We start from the raw sequence: 21,847 nt of genomic DNA on the forward strand, positions 1-21,847 counted from the left end.
ACCAAGACAAAAGAAAGAAAGAAAAATTGCCGAATCTCATTTGAATATAAGTAAGAGTAATAGTGATGCAAGTTTCGATGAAATGATTTTAAAAAAAGTACAAGTATGAACTATCCATCCAAGCTACATTTTAAAATGTCTTTTACAAGATAATATTCATTCCAGTAACATAACCCACGACTCAAATGTTAAAAAAGATTCGAAGATGTCAACAAAATTTTCAGATTACCGGTATCTAATTTTTTTAAAAATATTTAGGATTACGATTCTATATTTATTAAAATAAGCAACTATAGTATGGTCCACTAATAACTATGCACTTTGTTAGCTTCGTGTGGTAAGTAGATATAATCGAAGAAAAATTAAATCTTCATTCAATTGATTCGTGTGTTAATATTTTGCTAAATTTAAATAATAAATTTTTTAATTCAATAAGTTGTATTTTTTCTAGAAAAGATTATCAAAAAAGCTTAAATTAAAAGAGCACGTCTGAAATATAACACTCTGAGATGCAAATCCTTGCATAAGCTCTAACTCAACTGTGGTTTTAAAACATAAGTTTAAGATTTTGTTGTTCTTATGTGGGAAGTCCTGTTGAACGCAGCGTCGAATTCAATTTTATGCGGCCTCCCATAAAGCTTCTGGCGTATAAAATGAATGTCTTTCCATGTTTTTTTTTGGAGTTTTTGGAATTTTTAGAAAGATATGTATGGCTTCCACTTGAATCGTTTTGATTCAATTTTTAAACTGAAGGGTCCGAATGAAGATTCTTCTTCACCCCGGTCCGGTCAACATAAAACAAGTTATTAATTACATTGAAAAAAATGATCAATTGAGAAATGATTAGAAAAATACTTTATAATGTATATTTGTGTAATATTTGTTGTATTTTGTCTTATAGAAGAAAAATTGTAAATACTAATAACTTTTCAAAAGTCGTTGAGTTGCTATACAATCACATGTTATTTTATTAAATCGTACATTGTACTTTTATTGAACTAAAATCTCCCCATTAGTCAAACATAACCGTTTCAAATGCTACTGTGAAAGCAGATGAATGTTGGTACATGGTATGACTGTTGAATGGTTGTTGTATCATTAATGTGGCTTCACGCTGTTCTTAACTGTGTTCATTTTGTTATCTTGCAGGAGTTTCTATTTGGCGGCCGGCGTAATGAGCACTTGCTATTTATGGGAGTACTTACCAAGAGTTGTTCGTATGTGCAATGAAATGCATCATTATAATGGATGCAGTACGTACGTAATAATATAATAAATGTTCGTACACGCTATTGCGAGAAGATTGTTGAAATGTTATGAAGTGTTTAAACTTCCCCGTTTATAGTCAAAATTTTCAAAAATTGTATTAACCACAACTAATTACCCAATCTTGATCGTAAGCACCGCCAGTTTGTTACAACGATGAACCATTTATTTTGTTGAGACACAATCAAATTACGATTGCATCTGCACGCATTCAGCCGCTGGACAACCATCATCGTAACCAAACCACTCTAAATCTTTCTAACTCACTTTCGTTATCTCCCAAGCATTCAACTAAACTTAAAAATAACAAATAATTGTTAAATGGTTATAAGGAAATGTTTGGCTAAAAGCAGAGCCAAAAGCATTTTAATGGGCAAAATAATTTGTATTTTTTTAATTTTTTATTACCGATAAATTTTAACAAACACATTCATTTTAATTTATTTTTTACTCTGTTAGCAAATAGTTGATAATTTTGTGTTTTGTTTGTTTTGTTTAGTTGTGTGTATGCTCAATAAAATAGAATGTAGATAATAATTAAGCTAGTCAACAGATTTAACCTGGCAGTCAAATTTTTAAAGTACGCCTTTTAATATTTTTATTCAAAGCCTGGCCTACGTTAAATGAATTTTGTCATACTTTCAAGTTTTTAAAATTTAAAAACGTTTTACCCGCTTGTGTGCCTGCATGTCATTATCGCATGTTTCACAGGTGTCTAGTTTACTCACACACTCACAAACACATACACCACACACACACAGCATATCACACCACGCGCTTACACGTACAAACATCACATACGACACCCACGCATGAAAACATCACACATAAACACACACAGACAGACATACACACACACGCACACACACCAGTTGGATTATCTCAGGAAGCCAGATGAAAAACTCAAAAATATTTTTCGGCTGGCAAAAATTTTTTAACTACATACGCTGCGTCGTTCCTGTTGTTCGTCTCATTTGCGTTCTGTTCTGGTCTTCCGGTTAACCATGTTTCTGGTTATAAAAGGTGTTGAAATGTTTAACGTTTTGTGTGTTTTATTATGTTTTGAACATATGTATATTTATTTATTTATATATTTTGAGATTTTTGAAGTTGCGTGTTGCAGTACTGTTGTTTTTATGGTCAAACTTGGTTCTGCTGTGCGTGTATGTGTGTCGATTTTTTAACGCCTGCGATGTTCGGTTGTTTTGCATGTTGGCGCTTTTGGAATAAAATTTGAAATGTGGCAGATGTCACATTAAGTCGCATTGTCATTATATAATCTATTAAAGCATTGCATAAAAAGTGAAACTTTTATTTGAGAGGTAGTGTTTTTTTGCTACTTAATTTTGACGCCGTTGATTTGTACCATCTAACTGGTACCATTCTGCATGTCATCTTCTAAACCTGAACATAAATTTACATTTTAATGATATGTTTTTCCCTGATATTGTTGTTTCAAAAACTTCAATTATTTTGTCTTTTCATTGGAACAATTTTAAAAATTGTCTCCTTGTTGTGAGATGCTGTGATGGAAAATGAGAGATCTAGAACCTGCTTGTTGGCGCGTGTTTGACCTTGTCATTTCAACATGTGTTTCATTTCACCAACCCATTTCTTATTGTAAAACCATGGTATTTGCATTTGTCTTGAAATCGCTCAAGCTAAGTTTAGTTTTGCAGTTGTTTGTATTTGTTGGATTTAACAATTTTAAAAAATAAAACTTTTTCTTAATCACCTTATTTTAATGTAACTCCAAAACACTGAGAGAAAAACAAAAATTATCTGACCATCAAATTTTATTTTAAGAACTTTTTTAAATTAAACTTTGTTTCACGGAATATTTCTAGGTCGTATATCATTAAAATATTTGATGTTTGGAGGGATAGCAAGCCAGGAAGAATTAGACGCACTCCAGCTATTGTGCTATGCATTAAGCCAGTGTTTATTTTACGAATTATATTTTAATAATTCAGACACAGTTAGTGTGGCGTAAAATTTTAAATTTTGTACGTCACAACAGATGCAACAACCACGTCATGAACCATGTCAAAATCGCGTCAGTAACAAATTTAGCTGTCAAGTCAAATATGCAGCATGTCGAAGTGATGGTGTTAACCTTGATTGAAACTCAAACAAATAATAAAATTTCGATATAAAATATTTTATAAATATATAATATAAATTCAAATAAATTTTAATGATAATTTAACAGGTTAAAAAATATTAAATATTGTTGCAACTTTTAAAAAGTCACTTCATAGAAGGCATAGTGAATTGTTTTCCTGATTTTTGTGATGCTGACAGGCTGGCCCAGAACTGTCTGCCCAGTTAAGTCTTTCCAGAAATCAAAAGTTTTGATATTCTCTCCAGCTGTTTCAATATAATCCTGTTGATTTTTCTTCAGTTCGATTGGGGTGACATTTATATTATTTACTCTTTTTGATATTTTAACTTTTATAAAGGGAAGAATTTTTTTAGACAAAATTGAAACTGAAACTAAACTTGAATGTTGAAAATTTAACAAAAAATCTTCACCACTTTTTATTCATGATGTTACGCTGTTTTAAAATATAACAACAAAATTTTATATTTTACTGCAAAAATTTAAATTTCAAAATATTTTTTTAATAAAAAATGTGGTTTTTGAGAACGAAAAATATGAAGTTACATTTAAAAAAGTGGATATATATGGGTCATAAATAATTTTCATTCAGAATTAAGTTGATGAATGAGTTGATTAATGGAGGCATACATTTTCTATTTAGTTTGTGCCGCTTTGTTTCGACCGTGCAATCATCGGTGGTGGTTATTTATAAGAAATGGTTATATAAGTAACTGAGTAATGAATAGTAGTAATACGTAGTAGAAACAGAAATAACAAGTCAGAATTAAATACTATTAGTTAAAAAATATTTAAAAAGTTAATGAAACCTTTTCAGTTTTGATGATCGTGCTTTGATGATTAAATTTTTGTTTATACACATTTGAAGACAGTCCTACGGCAGCCCCAGTTACTCTGTCCTTGCCCGGTTTAAATTATATTTATATTATATTAGAAATTATATTAAGAAATGATGTTGCAAATCATGATTGGCTGGCAAATTATTAAAACTGATTTAATAATTTTTGAATAAATTTATAAGTTAATATATAAGTTTTCGTGTTTTTTGCCGAACATTAATATTAATATCTAGTTGTTTTACCCAGATTTGTTGGCACGGTAGAAACACGTGCCAACAAATTTTAGCATAAAATCGATGAAAACCAATTCAGAAAGAAAGGTAGTAGAAAATGAAAAGGTAAAAGACAAAAAGAGAAAGAAAAGTAAGAAAAAGTCTTGTGTGCATGTGTGTGTTTTGTAAAAACTGATTGTTAATAATAATTTGTCAGTTTAATTTTCATTAGATGAAAAACTGGAACTGCGTGGAGTAAAATATTTGTTTAGACTTTTTGGTTAAGCAACGAGAAATAACTCTGCGTGTTTTAATGCTTATCAGAGGAATTTTTCAAGGCATTTATTTTTAAAGACTGGGCATTAAATTATTCGTTGAATCAAAAAAACGCCATGTTCTGAATGTAGGCCATACATAATTCGAGCTTTCAAATAAATTTGATTGGTCACCAAAATTAAAAAAATTACTAAAAAAAATTTTTGTCAAATTTTTTTAGACGTTTGTTCAAAATAATTGTTTAGGTCTCGTTTTTGCAAACAAAATTATTTACCTGATTATAGCTTGCAAATAAAATTTAAATCCCAGTTATTATACACATGGACAGAAAAATGATTACAGTTTGGAGCCGAGGAGTGCAGCTGCATGGATGCGTCAGTGTTGAAAATAAATGCTTCCCACTTGAATGCAATCCATCAGACAGGAAGACTGACGTCACTACGACGCAGCATCACGCGCTTCCTTCCAAGATCATTCACAACAATTACCTGCAAAATATTATTGAAAGCTTTTTAAGCCAGAGCCTGAATGTCGGAGGATGGCATCTGGGTTTCTATCTTCGTTAGGTTCTCATTGAATATGCAACAGACATCATTTTAGGTGATCAATGATTTTCATAGCTCCTAGTTTTTTGTATGAGTTAAAATAAAATAACTTTAAATTTGAATAATTTCAAGTCCTCTGCACGTTTGATTAGTTGAAAGAATTTCATTTGAAAGATTGCTTTGCTTCCTAAGAGCTAGAAAATACTAACATGAATACTTCCATACTTCTATGACGTCATCAAACTTTCCAATCATCATTAACACAATTTATTTAGTCCAAAGCATGTCAAATGTTTGTTGGGCGTAGTTTGTTGTTTTGTATGAGGCTGTTGTGTGAGTGTGTTGTTTTGTGTTGCATTGTTGTATACGGTATAAATAAGAATGCAAACAACTCAACCAAAAACGCAACGACGTAATTTTATTTTTGTTGTAAATTGCGCGTAGTTGTAAAGTTGTTTGTTGTGTGTTTCTTAAAATGACGTATAGCAAAATTGCGTGTGACACTCTGTTGTTGTTTGACGTTTAGATAATGTTTAGATAAATAGCGATGATGTGATTGCTCTTTTACAATATTTTTATATCGCTACCTCATGCTAATCTTCATGCATTTGTGATTGAGTTGTTTGCGTTCTTAATTATGTCTCGCATATTTAAAGTGTTTGTATGCATGCATGTTGTCTTCGATAATGTTATAAAATGCCTGCGCGCGTTCGTGTGGGACGTTCGCATCTATCAATCAATCAATGTCTGGAGATGTTTTAAATGCTTAATTTTTACAAGTTTGAATGGAAATATGTCTACTTTTTGTTTTCTCTCTCTCCTTTCTCCCTTTCTTTCTCTCTCTCTCTCTCTCTCTCTCTCTTCTTTCTCATTATTTTGAACATTGAACGACGCAAATGAATGAGTGTTAAAAGTTGAATCACCGGCTGTATAAAATATGTACGTATACAACAAAATTTTTTAACATGCTTTTTACAACACAATGGACTAAATAACTTTAGACAATTTTAAATATATTTAATTAAATTGGAAATAGTTGTTTGTTTGAATAAGTCACGTCAGTTCACACTGCAGATATTAAAATTAGCTATCTTTCTCAACATTTCCAGTGTTTTAATGTTTATATCAGGATCACAATTCAAAAATAATATAGCCAAATTCGAAGAGTTTTACAAATTCAGGAAAGTTTTGCATTTGTTGTGAAATGGAAATATTATTATGTTTTTATCAAAACTTGCTCGTAAATTATGTGATATTACATGTAGCATGAGAAGTAATTAAAAAAACAGTTTTGTTTAAAAAATTTTAAAAGAAGCGTCGCCAAGCAAACAAAAAAATTCACGCCTCTATAAATCTCTGCATTCAACGGCAATTGCAAGCATGTTATTAGATGCGAATCTGCACTGCTTAATTGAATGTCACTGCTGACAGCCCAGATGATGAAGATATACTCACACATGCACGCACGCACACGCACACACGTACATTTACATAAACATTAACATAAAATGCACACATGCTCACACATGTGCGCACAAACACACATGTACGTGAACATCCATTTAAATTAAAGAAACAAATGCTCTGAACTTTCGCAAACACGCACATCATCATGTACACTTCACACACACTTATGCTATTTGCACACATTTGCGTGCACGGATCATAAGCGCGCGCACCCGACAAATATGGACAAACGCACATGTATGCAGAAGTTTCAAATAAATTGCCAAATCAACTTAAAATAAATTTAGAAAGCAATTGTTGCCAGCAATTTCAACGACGCAAAATTCAAAACCCACATGACCTGAATTTTTAGAAGGCTTTTAATTAAAGTGACCGATAAACGTTTGAAATAAATTGTTGAAACTGGTGAAGGACCTTGAACATTTTAGCCAGGCAGACAATCCCAACTGATTTCAACTCCGATAACAATTTCATAAATAAATTTTATTTTAATTCAATTTTCTAATTATTCTATTTTTATTTTTCTAAGTTTTCAAACTCGAAGCAAAGTAGAAACATTTCTCATGTCATGTCAGCAAAGCAAACAGAAACAAACATTTTATTTTAAATTTTATAAATATTTTAAAAGGTCGTTTTGTACTGAAGAGATTCATTTAATCTGCGGACGGTGGACAGCGTGTTGTGCTGTGTTTTATTACGCTGCCTGCCCGCTTGCCTACCAGCATTTATATGCTCCTCTTCTATCACGTCTGCGTTATTGGCTGGCTAGGGTTAAAATTTATTTTGTCGTCTGATTAATTACAAGTTGAATGACTTTTATAATTATATAAAAATGTTTAAAACTTTTTCATATCAGTACAAATAATAATACTACATATATATTTGATATTAGCTTTTGCAATTCGATGTTCTTAAAATGGTGAAATGTGCATATCCGCATTTATAAATTTTTAACTAAATATTTGTTCAGTTTAAAAATTCATTATAAATAATTTAAATATTGGTATGTTCTCTTTGGCTAAAAACGGAAAATTTAAAAAAATATGAGAAGAAATTATAGAATAATCTAGTGTTGGGTTCAAAATTCAGATAAACAAAAACAAAAGTTCAACAGAGTAAAAACTGTTGATATCGAAGAATGCTAGTTGTGGATGCTTATTTATTCAGCGCCAGTTCGGTGGTGAGGTTTGCAGGCCGTGCTGCGTCCTCACCGATCAATTAACTTTTATTTTCAAGTTTTTCTGAAGTGGTTCGAGTTTTATCATTATCAAATTATTATCAATTAATTTACATGCATGTAGATGTTAAGTTTTAATATCGCTATGATACGTAAATCATAAATACTTTTTCAATTAACCTCGATGTTTGCTTGAAAAATGTTTTTCCAAATACAAAGAACTATGTGGTATGTTTGTAGAAACCGATGTTTTTTGTTAAGAAAATTTGTTACATTTAACTTCGTTACAGTAAAAATTAATGGATAAAAGCAAGCACAAGAGGCACATTTGCTAGTCAGTTGTTGCATGTGCTATGCACAAAAGCCAGCCAACAAAATAAAAGTCTTACGAAATATATTCGACGTGTTTCCACAACATCGCAACATTTGAAAACATCGGCAACGGGGGAAAACCTTGATGGCTATCACGCAGTGATGTTCCTCATCTCACGTGACATCAGTGCGTGTTTGCGCTTTCTGTTTCGTTTTATACTTTTCCAAACTTTAATCATTAATATTATACTACGGATGAGGCGTGAGGATGACAAATAAAACAATCAAATAAATTGCAATGAATAAACAAACATAGCATGTGTACACACACACACAAACACACTCAGAGAAAGAGAGAGAGAGAGAGAGAGAGAGAGAGAGAAAGAGAAGGAAAGGAAAGAAGAGAAAAAGCAAGAGAAAGGGAGATATATATATATATATATATATATATATATATATATATATATATATATATATATATATGTATTTATTTATTTATCACTACTGGAACATTCATAAAGTTCATAAAATTCACATTGATTCAACCTCTCAAAAGAACGAAATGAAAAGTAAAAATAGACAGTAAACATGAATGTCGTAAATTAAAGAGTATCTTCTATTTGAGTAGGCAATTGATGGATCCAGATCATTTGGTCTTGTTGTGTGTTTTGTCTGTCAGTTGAATTTTTGTAATTATTCATATTTTTTATTTTTAACAAATATATAGAGATTTATAAATTAAATGATTTTATGGTAAGTTCATTTAAATTAATTATTATTTTTGCTCTATAAAATTGATTCTATGGGTTATTTCATAATTTTTTGATAACGTTTCTTTCTTCCAAGTGTTTTACATTAAAATTCCGCCGTCACTACATTTTGAGGTTTAAGCATTTCCTTGTTGCGTTCATCTGTGTTGAGTACTTGTTTTATAATTTTACTTATTTATCCAGCATTTTAATTTTATGACTTCATCATGGAATTAAGGAGGAGAGTTTGTGGACGACAACTGGAGCGACAGAGTACGTCGTGAATGAATGCTGCTGCCCAATAAATCCAAGAAACGTATTGGCCTGCACGCAAACGCCGATTCTAATGTTTATTTTGAACAAAAACTTATAGAAATGAACAAATATTTCAGCCTAAGACCATATGCAGAGTGAGTCTTATGTAAATGTTCTATTCAACTTCTTCCCTGGCATCATGAAACGCGAACCTGTCCTGCCACCTTTTATACACTGCATTATGTTCCATTCATTTTTATATACACATACACAAGTTTTGTTAGATTCTAAGTATCGAACTAAACATTTTAAAACCTTGATTTCATCTTTTGAAAAATATTAAATACACTTTACAGTTAAAATTTACAATTGTTTTATTTAATATTCGAATAATCAGGAAATATTATTTCTACTGAGCCAGTAATTTTTGTTGAAGCTGTTGAATGACGACAAACGTGTAATAATTTATTAATTTAAATGATATTGAAAAAAGTTCAATTATTTGGTTGCTGCGAATTTGAATCCTTAAACATTTATTAACTTATAAATATTTTCATCAGGCTATAAATAATTTTAAATTAGGAAATTATTAATCTACCTCCATCTTGAATATGACGACCCCCATTCTTTTTTATATAAAACCTACTTACTAGGACCCATTTCAAGTCCAAAAAATATCAGAGCAGACCTCGTCAAGTAAAAAAAAATTTTTAATTAAAAAAATTTTACCAACTCTAATTAAAATTGATTCTATATATCAATCCAAACAATGTGGACTATATGATGATGCGGTCTTGTTATGATAACGTGAAAGGTTATCTATCATACTGCACGCAATTTACGTTGAAAAACTTTTCAGTTAACTCACAAAAAACTCTGGAGTACTAAAACAACTTCTTTCATCTTAATCCCATTTAAAATATTTTTAAGAATTAAATTGCTACTTCTCACTATGTTGAGAAAAAAGCAAAATAAATTAATATTCTATAAAAATTTTTTTCATAAACACACCAAACAACAAATATTAGAACTTTTAATGTTAACGCATAAAAAATGAACTTAACACATAATCTTCATAAAACCATACAAGAATGGCAATAATAATTAAATTCAGTTAATAAAATGAACAAAATCATGTTGTTGTACGAACCAGCAACAATCATTTACGACATATTCCATGAACTTTTTCATCAATCCAGTCATTTCTTTTAACATTGTAAAGCACCAGGCTCATTACAGAGACTCTCAACTCGACCAGGTAAATGCATGTGCGAAGTTACATCCTTGCGGAGCATACTCGACCAAATGACCGAACATGACAACCAGCCACCAACTCTCACAGACACACCACAAACACACACACACAAACACACACACAAACACGTAATAAACAAAAATGTAAACAAGATGATAAATAAAAAATTCCTTTTCATATACTGCGCATCTTGACCAAATAATTTATTAGATTGCAGGCACATTAAGCCCGCTAAACAAGGCCATGTTTACAGAAAACAAAAATTTTCAGCAAATCAAACAGCACATTTTTAAAAAAAATGTGATTTAATCTTGAAAATGTTTTTTGTCTCGTTGTTGAGGCGTCTTAAATGATGTTGCTGGCAATGCTTTGGAGTCCATGGTTATTGTGGATGTACAATGTACATGATCTAGTTTACGTTGAAAAAGCTGATCATCTGTAGAGTTGTACAGTTGATAAAAAGTTATTATGGTAGCCAATTGATGACAAGAAATATAATTGATTAAAATTAATAGCATTCTTATTATATCCACACCATTGCTCTCAAAACCGGCATAATTAACTGCTTAATTCTCAACAAATTTACCTCTAATTTGAAAAAGATAGTTGAAACATTTACTTTTTAATTTTGACGAGAAATGTCATAAAAAATTTTATACAAGTTTGTTTCGCAGAAAAAGAATCACCAAGTTGTCATTTCAAAAATAGTTTACAATATTTGGCTTAACTTAAACAAGAAATAAGAGTAATATGAATGATGTGTCGAACCGTACATTGAATGAATGCTTGTGGCCGCGTGAATTTTTGTGCTACATCTGCTTGAATGACTTTTTGTTGGGAAATACAAATGTTGTTGAGATAGATGAGTATTAGTAAGTTAAAAAACACAAGGCTTACATCACAGGATGGTTTTGAGCTGGACGGCACAGATTGCGCCCACGAGCATATGTACCGTGCAGAGATCTAATACTTTTGCCATTTTTACAACGACTGACTGCGTAAAGAAACATTTTTTTAAATTTCATATTTTGTCTTTTTGTGTAATTCAACTCGCAATTTTTTTATCAAAGCTAATTGTACTGAATATTTATAAGGGTTATGCAACATACTTATGAGTTATCTCGAGAAACCCTGTCTATGCTGCATTTTGTTGAATAAATGAATGAAGCTTCAATCGGCTCTTGAAAACATCCCGGCTGATAGCGACGACATCCTTTGAATCAGCCGGTAATAAGTTCCAAACTTTGACAGGCGCAACTGAAAAAATCTTTGGCCCAAAATGAGATGTTCTGTAGCGTAGAAAAACGAGATCACCATGCTCGCCGGTCTAAACCTGACTCTATCACGAACATCAGACACTATATTATTATTTTTTAGGTAATCTGGTGCTTGTTGGTCAAACAATTTCTTACTATGAGCGCGATTTTAAATTCAATTCTTTCAATCTCAGGTAATCGGTGAAGTTCATACTTCATATAGTTTGGAATGCTGTAGAATTTTGAAACTCGTGCAATTAATCTGGGTGCAAACTTCAGAACCGATAGAACGGACGCCAGATAAACTAATCGTTGCATTTTTTTTCACTTCTGCCATTGGTTAAAATTTGAACTTATTTTAACACCTTCGAATACCAGAATATTTTCCATAACATTTCTCTCTCATTTGTTTTTGTTTCTTTAAATTACATTTTATTTCATAGAACTTTTATTTTGCAGTGATTTTATACTAATAACTAAACATTGAATTGGGCACTTCAAGGAATTCTAATTTGGAAAAACATACCATGGATCCTCTTCCTCTTTGTTCCTTGAAATGAAAATAGACTTGTAAAGAAGAATTAAAAAACCACATAATTTAAATATTAGCAAACAATTACTTTTAAAAAATTATCCGTGAATTTTAATTTTTCGTATGATCATAGAAATTTAGAAACGTCAAAACAAAAAGATGATGGTCGTTGAATATAAAAAAATTACCATATAAAAATCATTGTGATGATGGATGTCATACAATCGACTTTGTTCCGCGAGTCACAAAAACGGCCCACAACAATATAAATAACCCTGCATGAAAAACTCTAACAAGATATAACTTACACAAAACATGTCTTCATTTCTCTGATGTTTTATGTGTTATGACGTGTTTGAGGCTTATGATCTCATGTATATTTTGATCAGTGTACGCAATCAGCGAGTTCCCACGCAACTTCCATTCCATTTAACTGATTAAATCACACATTAACTCATGCTTTCACTGCTAAAAAATCTACGGAACAAAATTTTACTGTTGCTATATAATCAAACTGGGAGCGTTTAGTCTTAAAAGTATCTCACTGTAATAATTAATTTGTTCTTTAGTTTTCAATTAGTGTATTGCGTATGTTCGTGCAAATAAATTATTATAAAAAATTTATCAATTTGAAGAAATTGCACCGCCAACCTTCAAGTTTTTCGTGACCTGGATGAACTGAATTGACTGACGTCTGGATTGGAGTAAAGTTAGTTGTTGTGTAGTTTTAAAATTTATATGGAGATTGTGTTCCATTTAATAATAAATGAAATATATATAATAATTTTAACTGTCTTAATTACTCATCAATTTTTTCAAAATTTAATTCCAAATTAACCCTAGCTGAACTTTTTATTTTCTAAAAGCCCCCTGAGCCTCGATATAGTTAGCTTTTGGCCAAAATTAAAATTTTTGAATTATAAGCTATCAATTATATTATTTGCTAACAATTCAAAAAGTACGAAAAATGTTTATTCCACGTTGAAAACGCGAGTAACGCAGGATTTTGAATGATGTCAGTCTCAAAAATGACACAACGAGCTGACTCAACATCTGATTTTGTTAATTAACACGTTCATCTACTCATGCTTTCGTTGCCCCAAAAAATGATGCTTTCTATGGAGCGTAAAAGTTTTTTCATTATCAAGAATTTTAGATATTTTTTCTGCAAAAATGTTACAAAAATCTTTCAAATCCTAAAATTTGGAGCCTTACACATTTTGAACTATGGTAGTTTATTTTCAAAAACATGACATTGCTTTTTTTAACGCAGATGTAGGTGATAAAAAATGAGAGAACTTTTTAAGATTCCATGACGAAGGCTAAGATGAAACACATTTCGAAATAATTGTTATATAATGTATATGAATCTTATTTAAAATATTTAAAAAAAAGTTTTGTTTGAAACAAAAATCTTTTTAAGTTTTTATTTGGGTTGTTGCAAAAATTTTTTTATAATTGCAGAGAGAATCAATACCATTTTTAATTTAAAGATACAACTTGCGCGTGTTATATAAATACAATGCATAATTTAAAACATCTTCAGCTACTAGCGCTTCATTTGCGTACCTCAAATATTTATTAAATTTTAACTTTGTTATTCAATTTTCACACATTTCTTTGAAGTCTAAAAACAACTAGTTGGGAGATAGATGACCACAAGAAGCGTCACGTGTTAATGGTTAAAAATTTAGCAGATGCTAAGATGAAAATTTGAGAGATATATTTTGAAAATTATTTACAAAAGATCTAACAGATGTCTCAAACGCTGGATTGAAAAATTACGAAACCATTCAAAAAATTTTTACATATACACGAGCACTTAAACGGCAGAAATAAAGTTAATTAAATTGGGAAAAAATTACTCTCGTCAGAACAAATAAATGACGTCGTGCAGCGTAACAAAAATTAACGAACGCCGATTGTGCGCCCTCAACTGAAGAAATATGAAAATAAATTACGATTAACGAAGCATTATTATTAATATAATATCATTTATGTTGGAAGAAGTTAATTTTGGTTCCGGCTATTTTGATAACCGATAATATGATCGTGATGAAGATGATGGCAGATACGTAGAGAATGGAAAAATTGATCCTCATCATTTGTATTGAATGTCTAAAAGAGGATTTTTTTCTAAATAATAAAACCAAAATCATCCGTGCAGTAAAGGTAAAAACGTTTTAAAAAACCTGATAACACTTCCTTATTACATAAATATAATTTCTTGATGTAAAAATGATTGTCATTTTTCATTACCAACTTTGTATTTTGATTCAGAGTTTAATTACAAATTACCAATTTTTGACGCGTTGTTAAAAAAACTGTCATGTTTTTTGATTTGGTTTGTGTTAATTAATTCGATAATTTTCTTGGCAAAAGTTGTGGACAGTAGGTTGCCATTACTTGGCAACATGGAACGTTAGAACGTTGTGTGAAGTCCTAGTGTCACTCGTTGAATATCACCACATTTCAACTACTACAAAGTGTTAAAGATCGGGTTTTGTGGAGGTCGATGGTCGCCAATGTCCTGAAGAGATAAGGCAAGAGAAAGAATGAAAAAAAAAGAAAAAAAGAAAGAAAGAAAGAAAGAACATTTTTCACGTCTGCATGTTGGTTTGTTTGTGAATCAAAATTAAAATTTATCAGTGGATTTGAAGTTTAATTAATTGAATGGAGTGTGGCAATTAAAATAAATCAATTGATTTTTTACGGTAATACGGTAAACAAAACTTTTATGAATAATCATTTTTATTATTATTATTTTGTTATGATTCTATTCTGAATCATTGAAATAAATTATTTCAATAAATAATTATATTAAACAGTGTACAAAATAAATGTTTTTTAAATCTTCTGGTGCGAAACACTTGAATCATTTCATTTAAATGAGCTATGACTAAAATATTAAATATCGTGAACTTGAACATCGATGAAAATAAATGAATGCAAGCATTGGGTGAAATTTAAAAAAAAATACATCATTAAATTTGTGTTAACCATATATAATGACTTTTAAACATCGTATTGTCATCATTTACATTATAAGCTAGACATAAATATGCAACTAAATTTACGAAAAGAATAAGATCTAGCGATTAAAATATAAATATAAAATACTGAACACATCTATATTTCAGATCATTAAACCAGCGGTTGGAAGATAGAACAACTTTATACAGATCAGATCATATTTTGCAATCATTTGCCACAGCCTTACAGAAAAATTTATAACAATCCATTTACGTTAACCTCACCCAAATGTTATTGAATCAATAAATGGATGTAAGAGCGCTGATATGTAGAAGACCTTCCGGTTTCATGATGGCCTGAATTGAACTTGGTTCAATATTTTCAGCTAAATCGTACTGCTTTTGCGTTTGAGACCTGGAAACTTTTCCACTTGAATCTCTTTCTTCCTTGGAAGCTTCAATGGTCAGTCTCCTGGAACGATCATCAAATCTGACCATGATGTTGTCGGCCGTGTACTGCCTGCCGAGGTCGAGAAGCAGGTCCATCCTTTTACGAGAGCCATCAGCGAGTACCGTGAACATGGGACGGTCTTTTGTTGTGATGTCTGCACTCAAGACCGGCACTGTGAAGTTTGAGCTGTTTGATGTTAGGGTTGATGACGGAGGAGAAATGAATGGTGGTTGAGCGAGGGGTGTGTTTGTGATCACTGGAAAGGCAGGGGGTGAAAAGTCAGGAAAGTCTGGAGGAGCACTTGAGAATGGTACGCGTTGCTGTTGCTGCTGTTGGTATGAAGGTGGTGATGTTTTAAACGTTGTTACAAAAGTATTGTTGTTGCTGGGAAACTGTTGTTGTGGCATATGAAGTTGCTGCTGCTGCATTGTTGCGTGGGGGAAAGTGCTGCTACCATTTCCAGATTGAACATGATGATATTGCGGAGGAACGGGTGCTTTCACTGATAAGATGCCATCCGATGATAAAGTTGATGATAATTTTTCGGGATCTATCTCGGGAGGAAGTTGTATTTTTCTGCAAAATTCTCTGGCCACCTTGGTTCCTCCCTCTTTAACTTCCGACTGCTTTGCTTCAACTACCAGACATTTATCTTCAACTCTTACCTGGATTGCCTAAAATTCGTATTATGTGTATATTTATTTTTTTGATTATCAAAATTTTAAAAATAAATGTTATTAAGCATAACTTTATCCTAATACCATTCGCAAATGTACATAGCTTATAAAAATAATTTGATGATTTAAAAAATTCTACCAAAAACGTCCCAAAACATAGAAGTAATAGAAATGAAACTCACTTTAGGGTCATAATCTTTAACATCGAAACTCATCTGGAACAGTCTGCTCTTGTTTTCAGGGTCTTCTAAGAAGAGATTGTTGACAGTTTTTGGATCAAGTACCTCCATTTGACCAGGTGAACTCATTCCTGGCATCATTCCAACTTTAGAATCGAAAGTTGATGATGGAAATGTGTGTGTGGGGCGGAGATGGAAAAAATCTCGATCCATTGAATCATTCGGTCCAAACCAACTAGGCGGCTGATGAGGAAGTGTGCTTCTTACGAAAAAATTATTCAAAAATTCAGTTGTTAATATTTTAACTTTTCATTAAATCGCAAAATTAAAAACGATTCAAAATTTAAATAACGTCTTAAAAACACACCTAAAAGGTCTTCCAAATCCTCTCATGAAATCGTTGTCCATCTGTAGCTTCATGTCCCTCAACATCTGGTCACCTCTATCTTGAAAGTTCATGTTGTCGTGAAATATTGGAAGTCTGTTGCTCATATCTGACCGAATCAAATTGAAAGTTGATCAGCTTCATTAAAAACATTTCAACGTTTCAGTATGTTTTCGTAGTTTTGTCGAACAATATTCATAAAAATATAAATGCATATGTAAAGATTCATTTATTATAAACTTATTTGAATTTTTTTTAATTCTAACGACTCAAAAAAGATGATTTTTTTTCATAGATGATTTGGAGCATTTTAAGTTCTAAAAAATTTATTCAACTTGTAAAATGAATTAATTATTAACGCTTGTGCGGCTAAAGTACGGACACAAACGAATTTAATTAATCAGTGCAAGAGCCAAAATGTGCATGCATGTGTTGCGAGCAAGAAAAGACTTCAACTTTGACGGTCAGGTGTTAGCAATGGTGGTATTTTAAATACATTTCGAATAACACATAACGCATTTTATTTAAAAAATTCGTTCATCATATTCGAAATTGGTTGAAAAAATTGAATAAATACGGTAGGATGAAAGAAATGGAAGAGACTGTTTGAATAGATGAAATAATAAAATAAATATAAGTTGATGATGAGGAAATAATACTGAAATCAATCAATTAACAACGTATGCATGGCTGTGTTTGCATTACGTACGATGAACAAAGCCTATTTACCCAATGTATGTTTGCAAAAAAACACCGACTCGTTTAAATTTGTTGGGTGATCGTTTGATGCTGCGTGTGATGTTGCGCGTGATGTTGCGTGTGATGTTGTGTGTGATGTTGTGTAGGTAGCGTTACGTTGGTGTTCATAAACTACGTGCTCATGAATGTTTTCAGCTCTTTTTAAAAAAATTTTTTGTTCTGCAGTGAATGAAATATTATCTGGCTGGCTCTACTCTGATATCATTATTTGAGAATGCATTAAGCAAATGTAAAACCTCATCTTATTGTTTACAGAAAGCCTCAGTGATTCTGAATTTAGAAAAACAAACATTAACTATGTAAATGGTAGCTCTAACGTCAAATGTATTATAATCAGTTCGATAGAACGCGTGTTTGTGCCTTATCTCAGTAAATTTTGATTTATTTAAATGGATGAAATAAGCAGAATGTAAAGGTGTACATTTGTATATGAGTGTGTATTGTATACAAGTTTCTGTGTGAATGCAAGCGCGTGTCCGTGGAAGTGTGTGTTTGTGTGTGTGATATATATATATATATATATAATATATATATATATATATATATATATATGTGCGTGTGTGTAATATATGTGCGTGATGATATAAGTTTCGTGCGTGTGCTGCACGTATGAGGTGAGGCTATGAGAGAGGTTGCCTGTTTAACATTCGATACATGAAGCCAGTGCACAGTAATATTAATACAATCTCCTATGTAACGTCACGCACGTGCATGCCGATGATGAGGAGGAGGAAGAAGATGATGATGATGACAATGATAATCGTGATGAAAAAGATAATGATCGAGAAAAGGATGATGATAGTAAAACTTGGAATTAATCATATGAAACAAAACAAAAATATAAAAAAGCAAAACAAACAAGAGAAATGAATAAGCAATATGATATGATGTGATGATGGGGTGATGATGTGTGTTGTGATGTGAATGGATGTGATGTGAATGGATGTGATGTGAATGGATGTGATGTGAATGGATGTGATGTGTGCTGTGATGAGTAACTAAAATTGTACATGATGCAAAAAACCATCTATAATCGATAACTTATCATACAACATGCACCACGCCTATTATTTCTTCTTTATTCCCTCCATCTGTTACTGCATGAACTGAACGCAAACATGTTTAAATATGGACTGGATACAGACATCACTTTAAGCTCTGTATTTTCTCTCTCTCTCTTCTGAATCTTTCTTTATATATATATATATATATATATGTGTGTGTGTGTGTGTGTGTGTGTGTGTGTGTGTGTGTGTGTGTGTGTGTGTGTGTGTGTGGTGTTTGTATGTGTGAGTGGTGTGTATGTTATGTACTTAGAATTTGTCAATACTTTTTTTTTACATTTTAATAATTATAGATATTATAATGTAAGACCGCTTGTTTCGAGATCACGTGCGCATCATAAAATGACTCAAGATGATTTTCAAAGTTTTCAGCATACAAATGGCTCTATATGATTTCTACAGAGTTTCAATAGAAAATAAAATAGGCACTGCTAATTATTTAAATCATATTTTTCAATATATTATAATTATTATACTTTAATATGAAAAAGGTATTTAATATTCATTTGAGATTAAGACTCGCATACAGAGAAGTTACCAGTAAATTAATGAATGAACATATCGATAGAAAGATCTTTGCTACTCTGAATTAAACAGCAAAACAACGAGGACCGTCTTGATTGATACATTAGCCTGTCTGTGTGTATTGTACGTGCTAAGAGTAGTTTCATTGTTGCGACTGTTTATTTAGTTGTTTTATGTGATATTTTAATCTATCCATTCTTATATATTTGAATATTGCGCTCATGTTAATAATATTTCAAAATTTTGTAAAATGTAAGGCATTTATTTGAAAGTGCATGTGTATAGGTATGTGCATGTGTACATTACGAAGTGACAAACAACAACGCACGTTTAAAGTTAGGCAAACTGAACGCTAGGTCACAAAAGAAGGAATGAATGAATGAGTGATTGAATGAACGAAGGATTAAATGAATAAGCAGTTAATCTAATGACTGCATGAATAAACACATGCTGAAAGAATATATCTAACAGTGTTAATTAGGGCGATGTATCGGAAGAAATTTCAAAAATTTGCTATGTTCTACGTGGAAACTAATTATTTTTATAAATTAAAACTGTGTGCTACACACATACAACAACATATATATGTTTTTTTGTTTATTCTCAACCTTGTTGAAACTAACTTCGATATAACAGGCAGTAACTGAATTTGTTAAGCAGCTCGAACTTGTTGATTCGGAGTGCCATATTATTAGCATAATCTACCATCATTCATACATTAAACATTCATCTAGGTGTCAATATTTTCAGAATGTTAACTATGAATTGTAAATTTTAATAAAATGTTGAATATTATTAAGAAAAGACTACTACTAATAGAGAGTAAGTCAACTCTTTGAATGGAAATGTTGATCATTTCCTTCGCAATCTACCGGTTATTGGACTAACTAACTTTGTACGAAACATGAATTTATATTACATTCACTCATATTTAAGGTGTACAAAGAGGTGCAAGTCAACTTGACTGCAACACGCACGTTAGTTCGGCTTAAAGGAGTATGTCGGACTTTTCATAACAACTCATCGTTCGTACATAAACTTAAGAAACCTGCAAAACAAACTCACCGATGCTTACAAATGCATTCTATCCACACAATGATATCATCAAGATAATTTTCACTTTGAAAAATTATACTTTCTAGAATGTTTGATGAAATGTTTGATGAAGAATCAAACGAATTTTAACAAAACTGTAAACTAAAAATATTTTAAAATTAAATGTTATATATTTTATTTGTATGTAATTTTAAATGAAAATGAAATTAAATAATAATTAAAAGTATTGTAAACTGGGGAACGGTATTATTAAAACAAAAGAAATCGCCTGAAGAGAGCCAAGCTCAGAAACGCGTCGCGGGGGAGAAGGTTTTGATAAAAATAGATGATACACAACACAACCAGTTTTATAATATTATTATAATTATAAATTGAGATATCAACCACCTGTTGTTGGTTAGAACCAGAGGCCACCAAATTATTTTAACACCTAACCATGGAACGCTTTTAAACTGCAGTTGAAGGTGAGGCACGTTCTTATAAAAACCAGCAATTTAACAATTTAAATCCTCTTAAACAATTGAAATATTTTCAAGTATTTATGCCAGGCTTACATTAACTTCACATGTTTGTATGTTTTTGTTTTTAATAAATCTTTTAATGGCTTTTTGATAACTTCATTCACATTTTCCGATTAAGCTGAAATTTGTAAAATTGCTCAATTTCGACGAAAATGACAACGACAATTAATAAACGAAGTTGTTTCTGAGGCGGTTCCCACTCGTCTGTCCTTCTGATTACAGAAACCTGGATGAAGGACTACTTAAAAAAATGAAATTCAAATGAGTTTTGAAGTCAAAGATTTCAAATGTGTGATTACTTTTGAAAATAATAAGGACACCGAAACTCTGGCGGGCTTTTTAATGAAGGCATTTTAAAGACACTTATTGACGAAATCCGTCATGGAAACCTTTATCAGCTCTCATCCAGATTAGAGCAAATTGACGTCATTAAAACCACTTTGAAAAATAAAAACGTCGTTCAGAACAAGGTCAACAAAAATTTGGATGATTACGACCACCAGAAAGATGAAGACGAGAAGAGGAACATCAGCCTGGGTGCCGATAACATAGAACTGACTGAAGGTCAGTGGTTCAGCGAAGATTAGAGTGCTACAGTTGAAGCTGAAACTTCACAAGACCAGGAAGGCAATGCAATTGAAGTTATAATTTCACAACGCCAGAACGATGCCAACAACATTGACTATATTCTCTTCGAACCCATTGACTCATTGCCTAAGGATTGACCGGAATGGATTGTATCGACCCATTATAATGGGATATATGATCGACGCTACATGAATATCTGGAGCTCGATATGAGTGAGACATTACTATTAAACGTCATTAGCATATAACTTTTCTTTTTTGCACCCCTACGTTGTTTTTATTTTAAATATATTTTTGTGTATATGTCGTCTGTCCCTCTGTCTCTCTGCCGGACTGTGTTAACTTTTCAGAAATGCGTTTACTTTTCAAACTAGTTATAAAATTGTAATAAAGTATACTAAAACAAAG

The 21,847-nt window shown here is 31.6% G+C and overlaps 2 protein-coding genes across 2 annotated transcripts; one reads left to right on the forward strand and one right to left on the reverse strand.

The window, feature by feature from the left end:
- Window positions 1–14,996: 14,996 nt before the first annotated feature.
- On the reverse strand, window positions 14,997–17,034 carry HELRODRAFT_188325 (hypothetical protein; the record flags this gene model as incomplete). Its single annotated transcript, XM_009017433.1, has 3 exons — window positions 14,997–16,360; window positions 16,546–16,804; window positions 16,910–17,034. The coding sequence occupies 3 exons, from the start codon at window positions 17,032–17,034 to the stop codon at window positions 15,536–15,538; spliced, it is 1,209 nt and encodes a 402-aa protein (XP_009015681.1). The 3' UTR covers window positions 14,997–15,535.
- A 310-nt stretch (window positions 17,035–17,344) lies between these two features.
- On the forward strand, window positions 17,345–21,577 carry HELRODRAFT_160478 (hypothetical protein; the record flags this gene model as incomplete). The annotated part of the gene is made up of 5 exons (XM_009017434.1): window positions 17,345–17,395; window positions 20,212–20,252; window positions 20,556–20,640; window positions 21,251–21,416; window positions 21,471–21,577. The coding sequence occupies 5 exons, from the start codon at window positions 17,345–17,347 to the stop codon at window positions 21,575–21,577; spliced, it is 450 nt and encodes a 149-aa protein (XP_009015682.1).
- Between the last annotated feature and the right edge of the window lie 270 nt (window positions 21,578–21,847).

This window comes from Helobdella robusta (genome assembly GCF_000326865.2).
Source record: "Helobdella robusta unplaced genomic scaffold HELROscaffold_2, whole genome shotgun sequence".
Classification (NCBI taxonomy): Eukaryota; Metazoa; Annelida; class Clitellata; order Rhynchobdellida; family Glossiphoniidae; genus Helobdella; species Helobdella robusta.